The sequence below is a fragment of the Falco peregrinus genome, chromosome 4 (assembly GCF_023634155.1).
Source record: "Falco peregrinus isolate bFalPer1 chromosome 4, bFalPer1.pri, whole genome shotgun sequence".
NCBI lineage: Eukaryota > Metazoa > Chordata > Aves > Falconiformes > Falconidae > Falco > Falco peregrinus.
In genome coordinates this window covers 35,954,186-35,977,682 of record NC_073724.1, presented here as the reverse complement: position 1 = coordinate 35,977,682, position 23,497 = coordinate 35,954,186, and the positions used below count along the sequence as shown (strand labels likewise).

At 36.5% G+C, this 23,497-nt stretch overlaps 1 protein-coding gene across 5 annotated transcripts in view; it reads left to right on the top strand.

The window, feature by feature from the left end:
• Positions 1 to 23,497, top strand: part of TAB3 (TGF-beta activated kinase 1 (MAP3K7) binding protein 3) — a 47,758-nt gene that overhangs the window by 7,059 nt on the left and 17,202 nt on the right. For 4 of the 5 annotated variants that reach the window (XR_008746853.1, XM_055802083.1, XM_055802082.1 and 1 more), the window contains exon 2: positions 20,669 to 20,859. Coding sequence is in view for 4 of the 5 variants with exons in the window: in XM_055802083.1 (XP_055658058.1) it covers positions 20,758 to 20,859 (102 nt within the window). In the remaining variant the exon portion in view is untranslated. Of the gene's footprint in view, positions 1 to 4,593; positions 4,675 to 20,668; positions 20,860 to 23,497 lie in introns of all 5 variants that reach the window. The other variant, XM_055802080.1, reaches the window with a different exon arrangement.

Sequence of the window (23,497 nt, the reverse complement as noted above, 5' to 3'; positions counted from 1 at the left end):
CAACACCCAGTCACTTGAAAGCTGCTTTTCCCTAACTGAGACCACTTTCTGCAAAAGTTGTAGCAAAAATATATGACAGGTCTCCTAAGAGCGTATGTTACCAAGATGTCATCAGGGCACGGAGGCGTGTGTTGTTTGTTTCCTATTTGTACAGTCCAGTTCTGGACTTCTAATTTTCAGAAGTCCTGATGCACTTTGTTCTCATGTACATCTGCTTAGTAAGAGGTCAAAACACAGCATTAGTGGACTGGTGTTTCCAGTCTGATAGAGAATTCCCCTCCTAGAAACAACAGAAAAGGGGAGGGGAGAGCTCCTACTTCTCTCACCTTTTAAGGAATCCATATCTTCACAAAGAGAAGATCATTCTGCTTACTCTTCTGGTGGTTGAGGAAGGTGGACAGAGCTTTTTATTGCCAGTCTTGGACTCACTGAAGCAGTCCCTGTGTGGATTGTTGTTCACAGACTTGATATCTCTAAGAACTGGATGAAAGGGAAGTGGTGTTAGGGAACTGGCAGGAAAATTTCAAAAGCTGTTCGGCTCTATTCTTCTCTGAATTCAGTTAAAAAAAGCCCACAAAACCAAACAAGAAAAAACCCCAGTCTTTTCCCCTTCTGTCTTATCCCCCACCCCTCCTTCTTCCTTGTTAAAATCTACATCATAATCATTGTTTAGTCCGTCTTTCTGTAAAAGAAGTCTAAAAAGTTCTTTTAGTGTCTTTTGGGTTTTGAAAGGTCCAAAAGGTAAGGGTTTCATAAATACTTAGAGAGCCAAAAAAAGAGGCGGGGGAAAAAAAAAAAGAGAAGGTTTTAGTATTTTTCTTTGATTCATAGTCTTTCATTCATGAGGGAAAAAAGTAGTCATGACATAACATTTTAGTATCTCTTTTTGTTATGTTTTTATTATGTGATAGAACACAGATTGAAGAAAGTACAAACGTGTCTCACAGTAAAAGTTTTGGTCTCATGACAGTGGCAAATTTTTGCTTTGGGGCGACTCTGAATAAATTTGCCTGCCTATAATCATTAGTTTACTGTATCCACTTGTCCATTTGTAGAATATTTTAGTTTAAACTTTTTAGTAGTAGATTACAGTAAAAGCTACTGATATTTTGAATTAGACTCTAAATGCTGCTTTCTGAGTGGAACATGTTTATATACTTCTTGTGTCACTGTTGGTTGAATTGCCATCAGTAAAAACGGTTAAGATGACTGCCGTGTGCTTATGCAAGCCGCACTAATTTTTAAATGAAACTATTTATGGTACAGGCTATTTAGTCTGTTCAAAAAATGAAAACTCTACATGTTTAGGGGGAATGCATTTGGACTTGCTTAAGCCTTTCTTTTGTCTGTTTGTTTTTTTTTCTACTGCACTTTGGTTTTTTTGGGAGTTTGTTTTGGTTTTGCAGCAAGTGTATGGTATACTTGTAGGGCAAGCTATTTCTTTGTATAGTGAAATTTGTGAATTATGTAAACATGTTACATAATTGTAAAATTTAATTTTTTTACCAAACTAGGAGAAATGTCAAACAATTAGAAGAACTCGATGTTTCGGATTATTTGTTCGTGAGTAGCAATGATCCCCTGTTATGTAGTATGGGCATCTTAAGTTGCTTGTTTACCTGGTAGTATGTATAGCATGACAGAATGCTACTAGAAAGACTATCCATTAGATAGGTACTCTAAAAAATTGCTAGATTTTTTGCAATATTCAGAAAGTATTGTGGTTATTTCAGGAGTGTGTTCATAAAAAGCAGTAAAATAGTTGTATTGCATTTGTATTAAACAGTATTTAACTAGGGGTACTTTAATGGTTAGTTACATTGCTAGCTATGAAAAAAATGCTTAAACATTAAATGAGTTGACTAAGGTGTAAACCTCAAGATTGAATTATAGGCCGTTATTATGCATGTATTTGAGTACATGTAATTTGTGTTAGTTTTATGAAGTGAGTCACAGATATTCTAAGATGAATAACTCCTGAATATATTAATGTAATTGTAAAACATTCTGCTGAATAACTTTTCAGGAGGGATCTGTGAGGATTGCAGACTTCTTTTTAGGTGTTTGTTTTAATTCTTTCGTGACACCAGATTAAATTCATATAATTTCTATGCATCTCATATTAAAACACTAGCATTATTCAAGCACAGTATAGGTATTTCGCATTGTTTGCCCTGTTATTTGGGTCATTTGGACCCATAGCTTTGTTTTTCCTGTGATCAAGGCTAAGAACTCTTTGTAATTCTTCCAAATAAAAAAGAATATGAAGAATCAGGAAGGTTTTCAGGGAAGTTGGGAACAATCAGTCGTTCTCCAGGATTTAGGTTCCTGGCTTGCTTGAATGTAGATCATTTGGATTTCACAGGGATACTGATTGTTTTATCATTTGATCTTGAAAAGAAGACTTCCAGAAATGTCACCTGTTTTTCTTCAATGTCTAAAACATTAGGTATCACCGACCAGATAACGTTGGTTGCAACCAGAACTATTGGTTGCATGGTTGGTTGCAACTGTGAGGTGCCTGTGTGTCCCAGAAGGAAATATGCTAAATGACATCAAACTTGAAGTGCTTTTATAATGGCATAGTCTTAATTTGTAATAGCCACTTCTGTCTTACCTGAAGGGAGAGTCTGCTTTTGAGATCTTCCTGATGAGATCTCATCATGACATTTTGATCTAACATTTCTGTCTCTCGCCTCTGGTGGCCAGCTTATGTCTCAATGTTGTGTATCTGATTACAGCACAAGGTTTCATGGGGTTTTGAGGTGAATCAAGGAGCTGATCCAGACTGAGCTAGTATTTAGAGTTTGTAAATCAAAGTTTAGCTTCAGTAGTGTTCAGTTTGCCATTCGGTCCCTAAACATTTGTGCTAGTGCATTGGGAGGAGCAAGCATTCAAAGGAAAGGAGAAGCAAATTCTTTTTTCAGATTTACTGTATTTTTGCTGGTTTGAAGTGATTATGAAAGAGTCAGATGAGACTTCCTATGTGATAATTTTTTCTTGTGGAAACACCCATAGTTTGTTCTGTATAGCTGAGCATTTTATACTGATAAATACTGCCCTGGATAAAGAGGGGGTTTTTTCCCTCCAAAACTGATTTCCTGAAGTTAAGGGATTTTTGTGCCTAATGCTTACTTGTTTCAGTTTTCAGGGTTTTTCAGAGTTCAACAACATCAGCAAACCCCTTTTCTTTTTTTTCGCTATTACTATTGTTTGTTTGGTGTTTTCAGTTGTTACAACATATGTCGGAGAAAAAATGGATGGATTTGGATGTTCTATATTTCTTTTGCCTTGTAACTACATATTTCTGTGTATCTGCATAGAAGGGAAGTAGACTGCAGCCCAGGCTCACTGTTAAAAAATTTATAAGAAGTTTGATATTTGGGTATAGTTATGTTGTAATTTTTGGTGTGGTGGTTGGTTTTTTTTCCTTCTCTGAATTATTTTGTGCTTGTGATGTTTAAAGATTTCTTCTGCCTGTTTTTTTTTTCTGGAAATAACATTTAATACCACCTTAATCAGAAGTTCTAATATTACAGAATTTACTAGTAAGTTCAGTCTTTCTCCTGACCTCCAGCCTAGCCTAGGTTATGTATATTCTATTATATAGTCTTCTCTAAAGAGACATACTTGTTTTACACTAGTAATTTGAAACCTGAGTTGAAATGTAAAATACATTTGCAAGTACAATTTTATTTAGGTAAAAGCAGTTGTATGAACAATTCTGTAAATTGGGAACATGTCATTTTGAATTCTAGTAATGAGGTTTCATTTAATTCTTCAGCTTCTATTTGAAAGTAATAATTTGAAATTTAGAAGTTGCTTTTTGCAATAAATAATTAAAAATCCTCGTCCAATTTAAGCATGCTTGTTATGATTCTTTCATGATGGTGTTCAATCATTGATAAGTTTGGTATAGATGTGAATACTTTGACATAAATAAATAGATAGTCATTACTACAGTGTTTGAACTTGTACCTTAAATGTATGTTTTTCTTTATGTGCAGTCTCTGTTCTGGAATCAGTTCAGTTGAATTGAGCATATATAACTAAGTAAATAATGTCTTTACTCTTACATATACTTGTAAATTTGTTTATTATAAAGGCAGTGTCTCATTAGAAGATAATTTTGTCTGTGTCCAGTTAATTTACTTTTCAAATATGTAGAAAGTTGCTCTTCTGATCAAAGTGAGCGGTTGAGTGTAGAAACCTGACAAACTACCGAAGTGATAGAGATCCCATATTTGAGCAATTATGAACAGAGTTGAACGAACATTTTTTTTAGAAGTGTTCAAATTTGTGTGAAATTTATTTTCAATTAACTTGAAAATGAGACTAAATATGTAATAAGGTAGCTGAATTAAGAGTAACTCCATAGATTAAACTCTGTAGACAATAATGGTGAACTAGTGGGCCTCCAGTGTCCAAGGTCTTGTGTCTACCCTGAATGGAACCTAGTAATCCTACCTGGCGGAAAAGTTTGCTAAAATGCTGTACTACTATATAAATCTGGTAACAAGATTCTTGTGATTGTGGTTCTCAGGTAAATACTGTTTTAAAAATATTACATTTTTTTTTTTTTTTTTTTTTTAGCCAAGAAAACCCCCAGAATTTAAACAGTACTGAATTTAGTTTACTATAATGGAAAACTGGTGATGTGAAATAGTTGTTAAGGTAAGAATCATTGACCTTTGTATTATAGGGTTTTTTAAAAAGATAAAGTATCTTTGTTTTTTAAACCTGATGCTGAATCAAAGGGACTAGCCATCTTATAGTAGATATCTGACTGCTTAATTTGCATGTTTCCCCAGCAATTGGAAGGAATAAAGAATCTGCCTGTGGTATGTAGTCTAATGTAACAGGTCTGTTACAGTATTGCTCAGCTCATCTGGCGATTCAGGTACTGAAAAATAAGTTTTAAATACACAGTCCTATTTAGCAGGATTATTCTTAAAATGTGCATATTCATGCATTTTAGAAGTATGTTTATATCTAATTTTCAGGTAGATTTGAATTCTGTTTCAAAATAAAGTAATAGTGTTTAATTGTCCAGAAGTGTAGCTTTGTTTTCTGTTCTGTAAGGGAAGAATGACGCAAAACCCAAAATACATACTCTTCTGAATAAGATTTGTGCTTTAGCAGTAGTATAAATGTCAAAGATTCTCAGCTCTGTCCCTCTTCTCTAAAAACAGAGAAAACCCAAATCATATGCTTGAGTCCAAGACATGAAAGTGCTTAGAGCTGTGATTTGTTTCTGTTTAATGCTTGTGAAAAATCTGAGGAAGTCATTGGGCTGTTTGGTTAAGCAAAGAGTGTGACTGCTTGCGCTATGATTTCAGAATCAAGGCATCAGATTACAGTGTTATTTTAACATTTTTACTTTTAACTTTTTTTTTTATTCTGAAAGGTACAAATCTGTCACTTTGTGCTGCTTGTGTCTAGGGCAGACACTTGTCTTGTTAGTTACTGGCCTCAGGGGAATATGATGGCAGTGTGTGTGGCTGGCAGGGGGATGAGTGCAAATTATTTTAAACTTCAGATTTTTCTGCTGTCTAACCTCCTGTTGTATACAAGGCTGCATTTGATTTGCAGGAAGACAAATAACTTGATTGTCTTGCTCTGTTGTCTTGGCATATGGTGCTCTTCCAAGACCCCAGGGAGTTGGACCAAAAGACCAGTGTTTCAGATTGATATTCTTAGTGTCTAAATGAACAGCTGGGCGTGCTCTTTATTACTATCTACAAAGCATGTGGCCACTGGCACTTCTTTACAGTATAGAAATTGGGAGATGTGTGGTATTAAGTTAGTTCTTTCACCACTCCTCCTTTGCTGCAGCATCTAAGCGAAGAAACCTCTGTACCATATCAGGTGAAAGAAACACATTTTTGTAGCTTGTATCTGCAACTACTCAGACTATTGAATGGGTTATCTGTTGCACCCTTCTGTTCTTGTGAAGGTGAATAGCACTGAGTGCAGCACAAATACTAGAGCAATTTTAGTGTAGCGTAAAGAAAGTTTCAAGTAGTTCTTTTGCTACTGTTTTACAAAGTTATCCACAAGGCCTATATAATCCCGTAAGAGCAGAGAGGTCTGGTAAAATAAAAAAGGACAGCACTTTTAGAAGATGCACCTACCCTGAGCTGCTGGACAGCATCTTCTTGTTTTGGAGAAGTGAAATAATCCAAACCTCTTTAAGAGTAGAATGAGTTAGTAACTATTTTAAGTTGAAGCTGTCTTTGAGCCCCCCTCTTTTTTTTTTATTCTTCTAAAGCAGGATTATGAGGATAGCTTCCTAAAAGGGAAATGAAATCAGCACAGATTATCCTACCAACCTTAATGGACTACAGGAGGGCAGATCAGTGTGGAAATGATCTGGTTTTAGAGAGATGCTGATTGCTTTAAGTGTTTAACATGCGTGTTGAACTTCCCTTTTGAAGAATATCTGTCATATAGAATAAATGTAAGGTATTTTAAAAACTGAAATTGTGTATACGTATACAGACTTTAGGGTGAAATGCTTTGAAAAGCCAAATACTACTTATTCCTGAAAGTGTGTTTCATTCATTTTGTGTCATGTTTAGATTTATACCATTTTTTTTCTGTAGCTCTACCTGATGAAAGTGAAATTTGCTCATAACTTTGTCATCAGGCAGCCATGCAGTGTCGACTGTGGAAAGACTGGCTAGTAGTAAAAGACTTCTTTCCCTTTAATTTTTATACTGTAAGCCTGATTTTATAAAGCCACAAAGTTGTTTAATGTGTTCTGCTATAGTTTGTGATCACAGGCTCTGTGAAAGAGGGCTGCATCATCACAAAACTGGCCTTTTTATATCATCTGTATGTAAAAGTCATGCATGCTCCAGCCAGGAATTGTGTTAATCTCACCGCTTGGATCTGAAATTTTCTGGCCTGGTACCAGACCAACAAAAATAAACAAATATTATGACTGATGACCTGAATACTGACAACCTGCCTTTGCAGACAATGTCATTGAGTAACCGAGGTGTCAGGAATGCAAAAACAGTTTTCTCTTAACCTACCAAAGTCATGACTGAAAGCATGTCGTAAAGTGTGGTCTTTAGAATTGGTTTGTGCTGTTACATAGCTGTGAATGACCAAGTGATTGTAATTCATAAAGGTTCTAATTTAATGTTAAATCCTTAGAAAAATCATGAGAGTTATTTGGCAATATGAAGTAGAAATGTCATGTGTGGAAAAGTTCAGTGTCGGTGGCTGCCCTTTTACTTCTGCTATCTGTACTTTCTTAGCCTGCCCTCTCAGGTATTAAAACACCTGATTTGGTGCCAGGCTCTCTGTAAGGAAGAGGACACTCTAAAGCTTTTAACAAGTAAAGCTACTGGATATTGTTCAAGTCCTTTGAATTTTGGCAGGAATGTATCAATGTATCTTAGGATGAACATTTGTATTCATATTCTGGTCTTCCCATTATCTGTTTGGCCTTGTCCTGTTTCTGGCCTAAGATTATGGAACGAGTGGGTCTGAAATATCTAGACTTCCTCATGGAGCTTTGCCATTGAAGCAGTTCTACAGATAGGGCATCTACAGCTTTATCTGAGTGTTAGTTGCTTAAACATTACCTTATACTACCATCATTTCTTGCTGCAACAGGTATAACGTAGACATTACTTACGGAAAGAGGAAAACTTACGGCTTTTCTTCCACCAGACTTTTTATGTGTTCTATTAGTATTCTTTGTAGAGAATGCTGAAGCCAGTGCAAAACAAAAACGTTTCAAAAGGTCTGCATTGTGTAGTATCTAAGGCACATCTCCCCAGACAATCAGTCTGGGGCTAAACTGAGATAAAATTTTTCATCTTAAAATAATGTTAGTAGAACACAAATGTGTCCTTAAAAGAAAACAAATCGTGTTGCAGAAACAAAAATCTAATTTTAAGGCATGCTTCCCTCCCTGCCCCCAAAAGCAAAAGTAGTGGGTGGGGAGGGGGGAGGAAAGGCTCAGTCTAGGGCTTATATGACTTGTGTATATACATAGAAAAATAGCTATGTACACATGCATGTGTGTGGCAGGTGATGTTTTTATTTTAAGATAATCTTTTCTGTTTTGCTAGAAATTGTGTATAGCAATTCCTCAACTATGGCACATATTGAAGCACCTATAGATGCACATGCATGATTATAGATAACCTAAATGTGTTAATAAGTTATACTGGAATAAACACATGTAGATAAAATTAATATAATGTTATATGTAACCTCTTAATATGACCTGTTCTTGTGGCACCCTTATGGGTGGGTATTCATGTAAGGACTTGCCAGAAGATACCACAAAACAGGCAAGGTTCACGTTATGGTTCCTTAGCTTAACAAATTCTCCTGCAAGGATAGAAAAGACAGGCATGCTGTGTAACATGTCTGCTGTATTTTGTAGCAGTTAATCACGTCAAGGAAATTTACACAGTCAGGCCACCAGAGCTTAATTCAAAACTTCAAAAGTGAAAGTTGATGATTTCTGTTGTGTAGGAAGTATATGGTATTTCTATGTATTATTGATATCTTTTGCATTGCTCTGTATTGATTCCTGTCTCTTCCTTGTTTTTTCTGTATCTGCTCTCTCCTTATTTCTGTCTTCTTTCTTGTTCCTGTTTACATGTGCCTGTCTGTTTCCCTCCTTTGTGTAGAGTCATATCCTCCATCAGTGTGTTTGCCAGGGATCCTGAAATGAGATTTTTCTCATCCCCTTGCTCAGCTCCACTTCTTTCTAATCAAGGGTTTTTCTTCTGGTTTAAGGTGGCCAAAGTGAGGAGGGGTTAGCAGTAAGTAGACTGACTAAAACCAGTGATGCATTGGTGTTCGCACTTCCCAGTACTGTTTTCTTTTCTTTTTTCAACTGGTCGTCTTGGGTATAAATGTTGTAGTGAATGTAGTGTGCAGGCAATCTTTGCAGTAGATGTTGTTTTTTGCACTGTTGTCAGTTGCATGGGTTGCTAATAAATTCACATAGGTCATTTCAATTGTAATTAATGCTATTTAGTATCTCCTTTTATCTCTATGGGAAAATGAATGCTTCTTTACAGGTGTAAATATGTTTTGCAATCACTTCTTCATTGATGCAGAAAAAAGTTAATACAGGGTGTGTTACAGAAATTGCCTGCATCCTATGCTGTAACACTCTTCCGTATATGCAGTTACCAACAAAACAGAAATCTTTGATTCAGTCGGTGTATTCAATATAGAGTATTTTCAAGGTTTGTCTGTCATCAGAGACTTAACAGAGAATTCATTTTTAACTATTGTTTACAACACTGTTAGCCATCACAAAAAGTCTGTCAGGAGCAGGAAACCTGATGTTTAAGCAGTTGATTTAGAACTTTTTTCTCCTCTTCGTACCTTAAGAATGGCTTAAATCAAATAGTACAACTTTTCTTTGATAGCATAAACAATTAAATTTTATTTTTTTAGGTTTCTGTTGTCATAAATCACTCGTCCTATTGCTAATTCATAGCATGGCTGACTAAAAAGAGTGAATTTTCTACAAGTTCTGTAGATCTTGTGCAACATCAGATAACTCTGAGAGGATGGTCAAGCTTTTACTTCACCATGAAATTGTTTGCTGAGCCACCCCAGTAAATCAAATAACCGGTTAATAATACAAATAGTATAGCCCTAATGCATGAAGTACAGTAGCGTGCCTTTTACGGAAATATCAGCAAGCTTGGATGACTAATGTGATTTTGCTGCTTTTAATCTGTAAATGGTCAATGGTCTATTTCAAATTTATTGCTAGCAATTTATTTATTCAGAGCAAACATTTTTAGCAGGGAGAAGCCCAAATCAAAGTGAGAAGGTGAAGAAAAATGAGGGAGACATTTAGGCCTATTATGAGAATAGCTATTTGAATGTGTAATAGTTGATCTATGAGTATAGTTAAATCTGAAATTTTACAAGCTATGTGTGGGTAAAACAAATGACAATTTGGTTCATATTTTTTTAAAATCATAACTGTTGTCTTCAGACTTCTTGGAACTTCTGGCTTTAGTGAATACTTACTGCTCTGAACTCATGCAAAAGCAAGTACAGTGTTTCATTTTGTGAAGTTTCTGCTGGAAGGGCTCATTGTTTTTTTGACTAGCGTAAATGTATCTTGTAACAAAGCCTGTTCTGAATGTCTTCGAAACAAATTGTAAGTGTGGCAATGAATTTGTGATGTAGGAGCAGGAGCTAATGCTGAGAATCACTTACCTTGTGTAGGAGCTATGAAAGATCTCTTAGGCTGGAACAGCATTAAATTCCTGTTGAGCTGATTGAGGTTCAGATTGGTGAGTTGCAGGTAACACTGTCCATTGCAATATGCAGAGACATTACTTCTTTGAGAAATGTTAATCTCAGACTTCGGAGAAGGAAGCCCACTTTCCGGAACAACTTGTGTATTGAACAATAGCCCAGTATTTTTTGTTAGCTCCATTTCCTTCTAGTATAAACCTCAGCTTCTAGTAATTGTTAAACCTGGAAATATGAATAGGCGACTGTACTTTAAAAAAGCTGAAGTTTATGATCCATAGATTTGCAAGTAGACATTTTCCCATGCTTTATGTATCTATGCACTTTAACGTTTTCTTGTATCCTTTCTGGCTCATTTTGATTCCCAAAATAGGATATAATGGTCAAAAAAAACTATATCATTTTAAAACTGCCTTTTGCAGGGCCAACGCTTAGAATTTATGGATTAGGAAATCTGACAGTGTGCTAGTTCACAGCAGGTTTTTTTCCAGCCACAGTCTGTATTTCATAAACTTTCTGTCAATTGTAGATCGTATGTCTTGGTAAGAAAGCCAATTCATCATCCTCATAGCTTTTGGTACTAACATGATTCTTGTGGTAGTCTCAGGATTTTCTGTGAGGCATACAAACTCACTTGTGTTTTACAACTTATAGTTGCACCTAGTATTCCACGGAACTCTTCTGGAAATTAGTATTTGTTGCATAGTAGCATCATTCCTGAACTATCTCACTGCCTTAAAAACTTAATTTTCTTGTAACTTTGTTCTGTAGCAAGAGCTCATTCTGGTTGTGCCATGGAGTGAGACACAGGTTTTTGAGAAAGGCGGGGGGAGACTTTTTACCAAGGCCTGTAGTGACAGGATGAGGGGCAGAGGTTTTAAACTGAAAGATGGTAGGTTTGGGTTGGACATAAGGAAAAAATTTCTTGTGAGACACTGGAACAGGCTGGTCAGAGAAGTGGATACCTCCTCGTTAGAAGGACTTCATTAGAAGTGTTCAAGGCCAGGTTGGATGGGGCTTTGAGCAATCTGGGGTAGTGGAAGGTGTCCCTGTCCTCAGCAGGAGGGCTGGAATTAGATGATCTTTAAAGCTACCTTCAAACCCAAACATTCTATGATTCTGTGATGTACTTGGTGGGGAATTACTGGCCAAGAACCTCTTAACCACTTGCTAGAATGGGTGTAATTATTCCAGTTAAGCAGTCTTCAGTTTTTAATATCTTGTGGTGCAAAGTATCATGTAGTTATTAAAAGTAAATTCTGCTTTGTGAAGGTGTGACTTGTATATAGGGTAGGGATGACTTTCACTCCTTTTACTTCCAGAGCAGTGGAATAAATATGGTCTCTTATTCTCAAATACTAGTCCTACCTTTAAGGGACAGACATTTAATCATGACCAAGGTTATTAAATAATGTGTGAGTTGTTTCGCAAATGTTAGATCTTTAGATCTAACAGAGCAATACTTCTGGCTTGTTTTCCACCTCACAACTTGCTGTCTCAGTGCCTGATATTTTGGGTTTTTTGTAATCTGTGTAAACACTGCATTGCTTATGTTGTTCCTGTGACTTTTTTTTTTTTTTTTTTTTTTTGTCTTATAGATGGCAGAAGAAACCCAGTAAATAGATAACACTAATCCATTTAGATGTTGGTGGCTCAGAAGGATGGTAGACTGTGATGGAGAAAAGAAAAGCAAATGTCACACAAAGCAACACAAAATTCATGCCTAAGAGGGAATAGTGATTGATTATGACTTTTTGATTTTTAGCAAGAACCTGTGTCATAACATGCTTGCCCACAGACCACAGATGAAACCTTATTGTGCTTGAGTCCTGTTCCTAGGCAGTGTCACTGTTGTGGCAAAAATGGTTTTCCTCCGTCCAGGTGCGTCTTACCTCAGAGTTGCACACTGCTTTTGCGTGACGAAGACACACAACATTGTATCACAATATTCCTCATTTATGGAATCTGTGGAGTTTCAAACATGGATAAAACTGATTATTGCTTAAGTTTAAACTAATGAAAATAAAACACAAGAGAAGGAATGTCTTCGTTGCTCTACACTCCCATTTCATCAGTGTGAGATAACAGTATTCTCGTCGTGCTGGCTTTAATGATTTACATTCCATTTTAGTACTCAAAGATGTTCTAGGCCATCATCTGTGTAACTATTATATGGCTGTTTAACTACCGTATGGCTAAATGGACAGGGGTATTGAACCAGGAACTGTCAGGTGAGCCTGTATAACTGTACCATAATATGAGAGACCAGTGGTCAGCAGCAATAGCTTGTCAGCTTTATTTTTAGTTTTCTGTATACCCCTTTATTGTGCTTCACATTGCCTTCGTACTCTCCAGGAGCTTTATGAATCTGTTGATCTTTTATGCAAGTGAATGAGCGGTCGTCATAAGACAGCTTGCCAAACCATGGAGTTGTGTTGTGTTCTTAGTGACATAGCCAGGCATTCAGAGCAGTGACAGCAGCCTGCTGAGCTCAACTTTAGGTATTGCCTGCTTTTCTTTTGCTTTGTTGAACTTAATACATCTGTATGAACCGACAGAACGTCTTTAAACTCTATTGTACGTGTCTTTCCTACTCTGTGAAGCAATAGAGTCCCAAAGCTGTGGGATATCTCACCCTGTAAATAAAAAAAGCTTCTGTAACAAATGGTTATTGTGATTTGTGAGGTGGGATAGTTGTTCTTAGCTATATGTAATCATAGTTGCAGGGAAAAGTTATCCTTGGTTTTTTTGTCATACATCATGTTTAAACAGTGCGAGTGGGCGACTGAAGATGGTTGTGAGTAAAAATTGATCTCTTCACACTTATAACAGTTTGGTTTCTCTTATCTTTGAGAATTTAAGATCTTCCAGCTAGCAAATCTTTACAAAGGTGTCACATTACCATAAAAGTGTTTGGTGCCTTTGCTGCAAGAGCAATCTGAAGTCAGCTGGACTGATGTGTGTTCTGACATATATGGGATGAGTTAATTGCTTTTCTTTATTTGAATGGTTAAATAAATGGAAATAGTGTACAAAATTGTTCTCTATTATTCCCAGTGTCAGAATAGCATGATGACTCTAAACTATTACAGTCAGTTTAATATTCTGTGTGGGCACCTTTGAATTTAAGCCAACAGTGGTTCCAGAGGCTGCTCAAGGATTAGAGGTGAGATTACTTGATTGCATCTGCGGCCAGGTCATGTGCCAGGCATGTTTACAAGGCTATACTTGGGTGCAAATGCCGATTTAATAGTAGGTATGTGTGGGTTGGGATGTTAAAGTATGTTTTTGTTTAGTTAATCTTGTGTTTGAGGCAACTTAATTTGAATCGTCATCTTCAGATTTCATGGTTTTATACAAGCTTATTTACAAAATGTGGCTATTTAGCAGTCTCTCTTTGTGTTTGCAGTGGCATTGTAGGAAGCACCGCAGTAATTATACAACTTTACATCTGCTTGAGTATTGAAATACAGAAGTGGAATTGGGCTGTGGTCACGTAGTAATGTAGACTTCGGCTGAAATCATATTTATCTGTTAAAACCACAGTGTTAGGTTAAAACTAAAAGATATTAATACCTTGTCTAACAAAGTACTTCCTAAATCTGTTGGCTGAACTAATTCCTTTGTTGTCTTCTCACGTTTTACTGTCAGCATGCAGTGTATGGAGGGTACTGTAGCCTTTGGAAGCTGTAACCAATTGTAACCATTGTAACCAATGTGTCAACAGAGATGTGGGAAGGTATAGCTCTGTCAGTGATAAGGAACTGGCTGCCTATAATCAGTTGGCCCATCACAGTTTTCAGAAAGATTTTTTTGTAGAGAACAGCATTGCATGGCCTGTGGGGAAGCGACATGGAGGTTGAAGTACAGTTTCAGTTCAGACCTCTTGCTGGTGGTGTGTGTACCTTCTGAGCTCAGCTGACAGCTTTCTTGCAGAGCCACAGTCATGTTCTCTAACTCCAGTACTGACAACACTTGGCAAAATCCCCATCCTGATTTAGTGCTGTTCATACAAGAACAGCTTCGGTTCTTGTGTTCTAACTCTGCTTCAGGTGAAAGTGCATTTTTGTTACAGCTTTAACTCATCAGCTGGCTTACCTGTGCTCAAGAGAGAGAGGTGTTGCTCCTGGTCCTGTATCCCTTTCCCCTTTTTACCATTTTAAATTCCTTTCCACAGTGGTGTGTTATTCAGTGAGCCATCCATTGTGCAGGGTAGGCTTATTAAACTATTTTTTTTTTCTTTTTTAACTGTTTTAGCAGGTTCAGTTAGTTCAGCTGAGTTGACTGGAGTGGGAAGAAAGGTAGAGAAAGCTGTTCAGTTGTGTATGAGTTGTAATTCACTACAACTGATCTCACTGCTTTTTCATGCTGCCCCATATGCACCAAATCTTGGCATCCTTGGAGAATTGTAACCAGGTCTGTAGATGGCTCTGGAGGCAGTGGAAGTTTGTCCACATCTATTCTAGAAGTAAATTGACATTACCCCCTAAGCAGTCCTTGCTTATAGGGTAACTTCATTCAAGAAACTGCAACTAACATGTAATTCACTGAATAGTTTTGAATTTATATACATGTATGTGTAAATAAAAACTTGAAATCCTTTTGCAGTAAGAGAGTTTCTAGGGACTTAACTTGCTCAAGATTTTTTTTTTTATTCCCAAACAATTATAAATGCTTTGGACTAGTTAAATTTGAGTGCTGAAGATGAAATAGATGATATTTTACTTTTGTGAGAGGTAGAATGTTTTCATCATCTTTCTTGGGCCATATAAATAATGTTTTTATACATTATAGCTATAAATATAGGGTTTAATAAAGATAGGCTATAGTTTCAAATACAGCTTAAATCTTTGTGTTGTAGTAGTACAATGAAATAATTTTCACAGTTGGGAAAATAATAGATTATTTTGAGAATCTCTTATGCACTGTGCCTGGTAAAGAGGAACACTGGAGTGCAATACCTGGATGACATTTTGGTAGGATTATTTCCATACTATAAGACATCTTGAATTTAGGAATACGGAAGTAAGTAGTCACAAAACATAAATGTCCTAATACATGTTCTTAATAAGCAACTAATTTTTTTAAATTATATAGATATAAAAGTCATGATCTATATAAAACTGTCATACTTCCTAAGCACTCTGTGTATTCTTGTTTGCTGTATACTTTAGTAATACTACTTTGTAGAACAAGCCTAGTAATGCTAAGGTTTTTTGTGCTTTGAGCATGAACGGTCTGTGCTCTTCTAAAAGGCTTTTCAGACTAGAGCAGATGATTTTTTCTTTTTTTCTTTTTTTTTTTTTTTTCTCTCCAGAAAAGATGGAATAACTTATTCTTGAGACCAACTTCAGCAAATAAATGAGTAGGAAAAAGGCAATGACAAAACTGAAAAAGTAATTTCAACTGTAGCTAACATTACCTCAAGAAGGAATATAATTCATAAGATTCACTCACAATTCTTTCCATTTAATAAATGCATTTAGAATAAAAAATCTAAAACGTTACTCAGATTCAGAGCTCTGCTGTCCAGCCAGTTAGTCTGGCATGGCTTTGAAAACAAAATGGTATATTTTAGTAAAGTTACTACAAATGAGCGTTAGGCTTTTATTATTATTCTTCCATTTAAAGAACACCATATTTTTCTTTTGGACATGATCTCATTTTTATTTAGCCTACCGTTTTTATTGAAAGTAAAATTCTGTACTGATCTAGATTAATGAAACTGAATTTTATATTTTCCTATCTTGTTCTGGTTCCTCAATTCGTGTGCTCGCTCTTCGCAGTTCTCCCTCTATTGGTTACCAGAGAAATAAGGAAAATTGCTGTTCAGGGGAGGTATTCACGCTGATACTGCTCTTCTGTTTGGCTCAGAACAGGAATGAAGTTCTGAGTAGCATTGATACCAGTGTTACTTAGAACTTTTCTGCCTGAATGCCAGTAGCAAATATAAGCAGGAATGAGTTTGATGTTTAAACGTAACAATTAGGAATTGCTGTCATGAGTTTGGATTGTATAAGTGTTCATTGGAGTTGCTAGTTCATATTCACTGCAAATGAGTTTAAATGGCTCTAAAGTCAAAATCACTTTTGCTGGGTGGAGATGTTATGCATGTTGATTTTTCTTTTCAGCTTCCTGATTTGTGTTAATTTTGTTTTTTTCTGTTCTGAAGATTTCATAATTAAGAAGTTGATAGTGTTTTACTGTTTTGTCCACCTGAATTTCATGGTATCTTCATACTCCAGTTCCTGCAATGTTTAGACAGAATAGACCATCCAGGTTTGCTAGCTTTCCCTGAATCCTTTTCTACCTCTTGGCTAAAAGCCTGTCAGTCCAGTGCAAGTGTTTGAAGGAATTGCCTTATGAGTGCTTAAGTAAAAAATTTGTGCTGCATTTATGAATCTGGAGACCAAAATTCTGCTTCAACACTTCGATCAAACAAGGTTAACAAGGAAGAAAAAATTGATTAATTTAAAAATATTGGGTTGAGTTCATACGACCGTCATTCAGTAAATCCACTTTTTATCTGTAGACATCAGCATGCATTTGTTTAGAAGTCAGGACAGTGAAATTTAAGGATTACATTTGTGTTGTGTTCAGAGGAAAAACTGAGGTTCTTTATGTGACTGTACTTAAATCCATCTGTGTTTTCTCATCCTTGTAATCTAAAAATTTAAATAATAATCTTTTAAGATGAAAGAATTTATGCAAGACATATAGAAGCACGATGCCTATGAAGTGTTACTTTTATAAACTGGTTTATTTATTACTATGTTTTGTGGTGGGTTTTTCCTCTGATCTTTCAAAGTGCAGCTGCTGTTATAAAACTCTTTAACTTGCAATTGATGAGGCCTGAAAAACTCTTCCAGGTAACCTGTTTTCTGGAAATTCACTCAGGAATTATTTTAGTTGCTGCAGACATTGTGCTTGCGTAAGTGTGCATCAGTACATAATTTATAAACTCCTGGATAGTGCATATTGACCTGTTATTTTTCAATTGGTTCTCATCACTGATGATTCATGTATCTTTAAGTGATTTAGTGCTTCAAAAATATCAGTAGTGAGATGGTTTTCCTTTTGTGTATATATATTTATATACAGAATGTTATCTGTGGGGAGTATCAACACCATAGTAGTTCTAATTTTTTACTCATTCTTTCAGAAAAGAGGCATCAGTTGATAGATGGAACTTTTTTGTAATGACTTTTGAATTTGCAGGGTATGCAGATGGCTTAAGGAAGGAAGATTAAAAGATACTGTTTTTCTGTACATATAATTTGGGTGTGTAAAAAGTGTGGAAAACTGAGTAGTGCACTTGTTTAGGACTTGAGTCATGCTTTGCATAATCCCCAGGATTCAGTAGTGGCTCCCAAGGTCATCTGTGCGTTAACACAGCAGAACAAATTCTGCAACAATATCCTTTGGTTTTTCTGTTAGAACTGCCGTGTATGTATCAATGTAAATTCATTCCATGCTGGTGAAATACTCCTCAAGTAGAGTTTGGGTGTCCTCATCTTTGAAAGTTACAGATGAAGCTCCTTGCTTTCATTGTGACTTTGGGTTGGTTTTTGATGTGTTCTGCTCTGTAAACTTTCAGTATTTGTAAGGCTGGTAGTGTAGTGCACCTCAGCATGTGCCTTAGCCTGTGCATGCTGTGAAAGAAAGAAGCTTTGAAGGATTGCTTTCTTAGGCTCTTGTGGCTCAGCGGGAGTTCTTGTTGTCTGAGCATCTTAGCTGTATAGTCTGTGCTGTAAGCTCTTGGCTCTCTGAACAACTTGCTTCTCCACCTGCCCGCTGCTATGGAGCAACATGGGAAGCAAGTATTGTATTCCAGCCAGTTTGTGTCTGCTTAGAGTGGAAAATGTGCAGTGAGTTGTGGGCAGGTCAAGCAGAATAGGCAGGACAAAATGCTGGGCTCCTAGATGCAGCAGGAGTGGATGTTGTGGTATTGGCTGAAAAATAATAAATTTCCACAGTAGTGTAGCCATACAATCCAAGGAGTTCTGAATGATTGTGTGTTCATGCTTCTCAAGACAATTATTTTGTGTTTCTTATAGACTTTTCAAGGATCTGTGTAACTGTAAAGGCTAGAAGCTTCAACTCTTTAAAATGAGAATGGAAATTTGTTTTCCATTTTTTGTGTTTAGACGAGAACTCTGATAAAATTTGTAGTTGGCCAATAGGTGCAAATTACTTTGAGTGTTCCATCTCTACTCACCACACATGATCAGGAATTGTTAGAAAAGCATAGAAGAAGTTATTTATTTAGATTGTAAAAGTATTGTAGAAAAACATTGTAGGTATTGATGATGGATCTTCAGTCTGCTCACCCATGAGTTTTCATTTGAAGAGAGGTGATGCGAAGGGCTTTACTCATTTAAATTAAATTCTTAAAATTATTATCTTTTATTTCAGATTTTTGGATACTGTCATTTGTTATTCCACAGGGGGGTTAACTGCAGTTTATTCTGGTAGTGGTTCTCCTCCGTTACTGCTCTTCATTTCCTGCCTCCTGGGAAAAGGAGAGCTGTCTAGAAACACGTACAACTTGATTGCTGTCAGGTTTTCTTTGAGAATGCTAGTGGTAGATTGTTTATCAAAGCATGATATTTGTCATTTATGAAAAGTATGTTTTACAGAAGATCCTGTACTGTGAGTGTAGATGTAGATAATGAAGTTTCAGCTGGCTCTTGTAGTCAGTGAAAATTAATTTCCTTTTAAAATAAAAGGGGTCTGCAGCATTACTGTAGTGGACAGAACTGCACTGGGATTGTACAGTGTAAGTTTATTGCAGTATTTCTTAAATCACAGCAGCACTGCTTAAACTTGTCTCATCTTGAGAAAGAGTGTGATCTGACAGATTTAATACTGGATACTAGAATATATCAGATAGGACGTAGAGCAACCCTTCCTGTAAGCGTATGTGTTACTTAATCGGTGCTAATGTCAGTTCAGAGCTGTCCACGTACATAGTAGCCAGATAGTGGAGTGGACTTGACTTCTGCTTTTGTTGTGGTCATAGTTTTTGGTTTGCTCCTTTTCAGAGAAAGGAAGTACTACTTAGAAAAACATGAGAAAAGAAAGGCATGGTTATTAAATACTCAAAATCATAATGGAAGAAAAAACAAAACAAAACAAAGCAAAGCTTTTTACCTTAAACCTGACACTTCATATTTCTTTGAAGGTATATGTTCTATTTTCTTGCCTACGAAAACTAAGAGACTTTCTTAGGAAAGATACAGGAAACTGTTGGAGTTTATTAGCACGTAAGGGTATGTGTATGTGCTGATCTGTTGTAAATTTGTTGCAGTCTGCTTTAGACTGCTATTGGAAGTTGAGCTAACAAGTGAAAAGCTGATTGGAATACCTGTACTGTGTGACACCCTCAACTGCACTGAGGTTGAGATAAACATGATTTAAACTTGGAAGTTTGAGTAGCTACCAAATTACTTGAACACCAGCTCTGCTGACATATGACTTTCAATTCTGTTTTTGAACACAGGATTACATTCTCTGCAGTGAAGAATTCGACTGAGTAGTAACGTTGGAAAGGCTTTTGAAGCTTAGCAATAACAGATGTGTTACAGGCCCTATGTCATGCACCACCTTCACGCAAAGTCTTTGTGAATCTTTACTTAGACTTTACTGCCTTTTGATAACTGCTGTGATCATGAGCCACAAGTGGGAAAAGTATTTGTTGTCTCAGGTTGTATTTGCCTTCTAGTAGTCCTGGAGTACTAAAGTTCAGATAGAATCTTTTTGCTGTTGAATACAAGAATCCTGAAAAGAAAAGAGGGTTTTTTGATCACTAATCATGTTTCTATGAATATAAAAGGTGCTTTACAAAAATCTTGAATAGATGCTTATCGTAGTCCTAAAAAGGTCTTCTAAAATTCTGTTTAAACCTTGTTGTGTTTGACAAAAATTGTTTCCAACTTCTTGGATTGGTAGTGATGTAATGTGTTTAAACCCTGTTACTAGAGGAGTATTTTTGGGTAATTGTGCTACTTAGTTTTCCAGCCTGTTATTTTTAGCATGTTGTAAATAACAAAGACATGGGTGCTTTGTAATAACTTCAGACTTTTCTACAGACTGTTCAGAATTTCCACTTGGAGTAAATGTGTAACAGTTCCATTTTAGGCAGGTCAGATTAAGTTATGCCTACCTGGTACCACTAATGGGGCTGTGTAAAGACCTAAATGAGTACATTCCAGTGAAATGTCATGTAAACATAACTGAGGTATATGAAGTGTTTTAACATTAGGATTTGAGACATGGTGATTCCCACTTTTGTGTTTAAGCCTTGTCTCTCTTGATATCTAGGTCTAAAAATTCTTTCACACATGCAGCTGAGGAAGGGGGAGAAGTTGTTGTGATAGCTTAAAGGATTGTGTTTTCTTTCTTCCAGAAAATGCCAGAAGCCTCAGAAGACCATAATCATTGGAAGGCCTGTTGACTTCCATTTTTTTTGGTAATCTGGAACATCATCAGTCTGGCATGGCGCAGGGCAGTCAACAACTCGACATGCAGGTTCTCCATGATCTCCGACAACGTTTCCCTGAGATACCTGAAGGGGTGGTATCTCAGTGCATGCTTCAGGTATGGTAAAGAGTTTTTAAGAGTCTTTGTATTTTATTTTTGTAGTATGCAGATTCCTTTTAGTAGTATATATGGAGCACAGATTTTCATTGTTCTGATTTTATTTTGAAAGGGTAGAAGACTCCGCTACTTGCATATTTGTCCTGCCTTTTACAGGAGATGTGTACAAAGAGTTTTTCATTCTTCACTTGTTTCCCACGTGGGTATTTTTCCCACTGACTGTTCCACCTCGTCTATGTGACCTGTGACTGTATGCGTACAGGGAATAAGGAAAGTGGCTAATGGGATGATTGTTGATGATAGCTACGTAAATAACATACATATACTGGAGGAGATTTTGGCAAACAATGACTCCAATGACTCATTCTTTCAAAATAAGGAACTGGCCTTAGCTAGGAACCTAAACATTTTCTGTCTTCATGGCATCTTTCTGCCACAGCTGTCCAAAAGTTATAATTTTACTTTTCTGTTTCCAAGTCAGGTGGCATTTCTTTTCTTCCCTACCCCTGCTTTCCATTTCTTCTTTCCACCTTCATATAAAATCACAAATTGGAAGTGATGATAAGTGACCACACATAATAATTTTTCAAAGTCGTGGTCATCTGGGAATACCTTCTGTTAATGGGACGATTCAGGAGTGCAACAGAAACATGTAAGATCTGGTTTGGCCTTGTGTGACCATGGCTAAGGTGGAGCCCAATGCAATAAACAGCTTCCTGTGAGACTATCAAAGCTGTCTTTGTATCCTACATGTCCCTGGCAGAGGAGTAGATTTACTTATAACTGTGGCTGTAGTTTCTGTATTGTGTCTTCTAAACCACGCAGATACAAATTAATTGCTTTCATACAAATGTAAAGCAGGAGAAGCACTGCAATGCAAAGCTTTACTTACCCTGACAGTCATCTGTGCTGTACTGTTAAGTACATGGTCCTTTTGATGAACTTTGTCAGACATCTTTAAACTGATAAAATTGAAGAACCCTTAATGCTGCAGAAGCATATGGTGTTCTGTATCTATAATATGGCATTCTGGATAGCTAGTTAACGTTACATGGCAAACATATGTCATTTTTTCAAGTGCTGAATTTGTTTCCAAACCAGTTTATATTTTGAGATATGTGAGCTGGTTTCCATTAACCTTTTGCTATACATACTCTAGATTTAAACCGGTATGAGTTTTGGACCCATCAAAAATTGAGGGTCCTTTGAAATGACAAATACTTCCCATACCCTGAGAAAATCAGATTAGGACCTGTCCTATCTACATTCTCTCTACCTCCACCCTGATGAAGTGAGCTAAGGAAGCTAAGGACTCTATGAAATTCTGTCTAGATGGCAAGTGGCTGATGTTAGCTGTCAACTTTTTTGAGACTGCTGTCTTGGCACAGTGGGGATGGTTACTATTACAAGGTCTGGTTTCCACATGTTCTGGTTTTTACATTTTTCTGTGATACTCCTGGATATTCCCATTGACCACTGGGGTCTAGAAGGGGAGCTTGGCATGAAGGGGAAATAGTCAGGGAGGGTATCCATAGTGAGAGCCATACATAATTAAGCGCTGAACTCTTCTGTCATGTTTAGTAGTAAGTCTTCATCTGAGAAGATGCTGAATATGTGTGTTTATCTGATAGTGAAATCATACAAAATATTGGGAAAGACATTTTCACTTTAGTATTAAGACTGACAAGGTATTAGTCCTTTAGAAAAGAAACGCCAATGTGACTTTTCCACCAGTGGATAGGCTGTTGAAAATCATATTGCAAGGCTACATGAGTGTTAATATGTATGCAAACTTTATATAGTGATAGTGTTTAAAATTGAAGCAAAACCATTATTAATATATATTCCTTAGAGTGGTACTCTTAGCACACTAAGGAAGGCGGGGGTGTTTTGTGTGTATATATATGTACACACTTTTTCTGGTAGGAGGTGCTGTATACCAGTCTTGGATCACATGTAACACAGTTCGTGTGCTGAGGGCCAGAGGTAGTTGAACTTAAAGTGAAATTTTTTAATTTGACTACTGCTTAAATTAAAAACTGAACCACAGCTGATGCAGGCTGTTGCATGAGAAACTGAGGAGAAAAAAAAAATCCACAATCTGGAATGCTTTTTAGTGATTTTACTCTTTTGGAAAAGCTATCATTCATGTTCTTTTAACGAGACTAGATTAAGCTAAAATTAGTGGAGTGGGAAAGAAGGGAAAGGGAATTCCCTGTTACACTTCTGATTTGTTTCATAATTTATTGACTGTATAGTTTCAGCTGCTGACACCACAGAAAAATCAAACATTTACAGTATTTATTCCTCACTGATGTATGAATGAAACTTTTTTTAGCCTTGAAGCTGAAATTCTTAAAAGGCAGTTGAAATTATTTCAGAATTGTAAAGTTCTTTATGGAATTGCCACTACTTTTTTAAGCAGTACTTACTCTGACTTCATTTTTAAGGCACTAAATTCTGTTCTACGAAGAGAAGCTGATTTAAAATGTTGGGGTTTTAAACTTTCAGGTAAAGAGATACTCAGGTAAACAGTATAATAAAGGTGAAAGCAGTAAGCACTTAGGTAAACTTCAAAATGTCATCTGCATTTATGTTTTGACTTTCCAGAGTTTGCAATTTTGATCTAGTTTAATTT